Genomic DNA, 2,831 nt, shown 5'->3' with positions numbered 1-2,831 from the left:
GGCCCAGATCTCGAGACGGGGCACTCAGCTGATCTCCCAAACTGGTGAAGGGGCAGCATTTATCCTGATGGGGACACAGGAGGTCAGCGGTCACCTCCCTGGGATGCAAGCTGCCCCCTGCCGTGTGGCCTCTGAGCCTGCTGTCTAGCAGCTGAGGGCCCACCTGCATCCATAGCGGGTGTGCCTGCCTGCAGCAGTGGGGTTGCGGCACAAGTGGACAGAGCACCTGGGAGGGGACAAGCCCTGTGGGCATCCGATCCCTTCCGTGACAGGGGTACAAGGGCGCTCGTCCTGCAACCAGCGCCGAGGGAGTTGGGCAGGGTCCCCATCCCCCAGGACGTCACTAGGAAGACCCTCCCACTTGTTCCCCAAGCCCCCCAGACCCACTGCAGGGACAGGGCAGCGTTTCTGGCTGGGTTTCAGTTCATCAGAGGAAGGACAGCTGTGCTGCTCAGGGCCGAGGGTGCTGAGGGGCAGGGACCCCTTCCCCCTGGGCTCAGGGTGAGCTCCATCTCCCTTGCTCTTCCTGGACTTGGAGTTGCTGAGGTTAGGAGGCCCTGAGGGTCCACTGTGTCCCTTGGTGGCCAGAGAGGCAGCGCAAGTGGCCAGGGTGGCCTTCATCTATGGGTCATGGTGTCAGGCGCCAGCTTCCTTGGCAAAGGTGGGCTCAGACCTGCTCATCCTCTGGACTGCAGCAGCCCCGTCTCCAGCCTGACCCCACACACCATGGTGTGATGTGCTGGGGGCTTCCCAGAGTCTTCTGGCTGGGGTAACTCCAAGTCCCCCGGGCTTGTGGGGGGACCCAGGGATGTGGCATGGGGACAGGAAGCCTCCTGTGACTCTAAGAGCTTGATGTTCCCCACTGTCCCTGTGGATAGATAGGGCCATGGGCCCCCAGCAGCCAGTCACTGGAGAACAGCCAGCTTAGAAATGACTGGACACCCCTGTTTCCAAGGGGCCCTTCCATCAAGGTCACTTTGGGCTCATGAGAGCCAGCCTGGGTCCTCAGGTGGGCCACCTGGACCCCTGGGCACTGGCCCTGGGGGTCCCTGCAGGTGGTGTGGGCATCATCCCATCCTCCCTGGGTCAGGGGCTTCTTTTAGGCATCCTGGGGCTCCGTGGTCAAAGCCCCCCACTTGCAGTGGCCAGAACCCAACTGCAGGGCTGGCCCCTCCGAGGATGGTCCGGGGAGTCCCTGTGCCTGTCTCCTCTGCACAAATGCCAGAAGACCTGACTCCAGGCTTTTAAACCCGACACGGGATGCTGCACCTCACCCCTCAAACCACTACAGCCTGGAGGCTTAAGGTCCACAGGCTTGAGGCACCAGACCTGGCTCCCAGCCCCGCTCTCCAGCAGCTCCTTCTCACTTTCCTATCCTTCACTATCTCCCAGAGTTCGTTCAAACTCACGTCCATTGAGTCGGTGATGCTATCTAACCACCTCATCCTCCGCCACCTCCTTCTCCTTTTGCCTTCAGTCTTTCCCAGCATCAGGGTCTTTTCCAGTGAGTCATCTCTTCACATCAGGTGGCCAAATTATTGGAGCTTCAGCTTCAGCATCAGTCCTTCCAATGAATATTCAGAGTTGATTTCCTTTAGGATTGACTGGTTTGATCCTGCAGTCCAAGGGACTCTCGAGAGTCTTTTCCAGCACCACAATTTGAAAGCATCAATTCTTCAGCACTCAGCCTTCTTTATGGTCCAATTCTCATCCTCCTTCTCCAACTAGTGAGATCCAGACAGAAAGCGCCTCCTCCGGGCAGCACAGGACACTCGGCACCTGCTGAGTGGGGCTGGGGAGAAGCTGGGAGGGAAAGATAGCCAGAAGTGTCATCCCAGGGCTTGGGGCGGGGAGTCCTGGCGGGGCGCAGCAGGAGGAGGTGTGACCAGCCTCACCGCGACCCCCATCCCCTGCAGTACTCCCCGCTGCTGAAGAAGCTCTACTGCCAAATCGCCAAGACGTGCCCCATCCAGATCAAGGTGTCCGCCCCGCCGCCCCCAGGCACCGCCATCCGCGCCATGCCCGTCTATAAGAAGGCGGAGCACGTGACCGAGGTTGTGAAGCGCTGCCCCAACCACGAGCTCGGGCGGGACTTCAATGAAGGTGAGTGTCCCCGCCCCCTCCTCTGCCCCTCTGCACCCTGGAGGGAAGAGGAGGGCTGGCCCGGCCTCCTACCTGGAGGCAGCAGGTCCAATGGGAGGGCGCGTGGAGCGGGGTAGGGCTGCTGAGTCAGATGCCCCGGGCATCTGTGAGAGCTGCCTGCCGCCTGCGTCCCCCTGGGAGGCCCCGAAGCAACTACGTTGTGCCCGGCAAAGGGGTGCAGCCCCTGGCTGGCAGGGTCTCTGAAGCGGCTCACTCCTCTCGGCAGGACAGTCCGCTCCCGCCAGCCACCTCATCCGTGTGGAGGGCAACAACCTCTCGCAGTACGTGGACGACCCAGTCACCGGCCGGCAGAGCGTCATGGTGCCCTATGAGCCCCCGCAGGTAGGGAGCCAGGCGGGGGTGGGGCACAGGCCCCGCAAGTCACTTCCTTAGTGTCCAGAGTTAAGTCCAGCTGTGGGGCTCCTCCCTCGTCTTCTCATCTGTCTGTCCATCAGTCCCTCCTAGCCTGACCCCGGGCTTGGGGGCAGCCCCTCCAGCCTTCTCTGGGCATCTGCACCCCCAGCTCTACAGCATGGGGTGGGCCCGGCGACCCCTGAGCCTCAACCCAGCCCTTCGTCCCTCTTCCTGGTTCTGGGCTCTGGGGAGGGAGGGACTCAGGTCAGGGGGAGTCAGCCGGGTGGAATGGGTTGTGGGGAGCCCCCGAGGAGAAGAGGACAGACCTGCAGTCG

The 2,831-nt window shown here is 62.1% G+C and overlaps 1 protein-coding gene across 1 annotated transcript in view; it reads left to right on the top strand.

The window, feature by feature from the left end:
* The window catches only part of TP73 (tumor protein p73), a 78,177-nt gene that overhangs the window by 67,928 nt on the left and 7,418 nt on the right, over positions 1 to 2,831 (top strand). The window contains exons 5-6 of the mRNA XM_010849968.1: positions 1,917 to 2,103; positions 2,369 to 2,484. Coding sequence (XP_010848270.1) covers positions 1,917 to 2,103; positions 2,369 to 2,484 — 303 coding nt within the window. The remainder of the gene's footprint in view (positions 1 to 1,916; positions 2,104 to 2,368; positions 2,485 to 2,831) is intronic.

The sequence above is a fragment of the Bison bison genome, unplaced genomic scaffold (assembly GCF_000754665.1).
Source record: "Bison bison bison isolate TAMUID 2011002044 unplaced genomic scaffold, Bison_UMD1.0 scf7180017864289, whole genome shotgun sequence".
Taxonomy (NCBI): Eukaryota; Metazoa; Chordata; class Mammalia; order Artiodactyla; family Bovidae; genus Bison; species Bison bison.
This window is presented reverse-complemented; position numbering and strand designations above follow the sequence as displayed.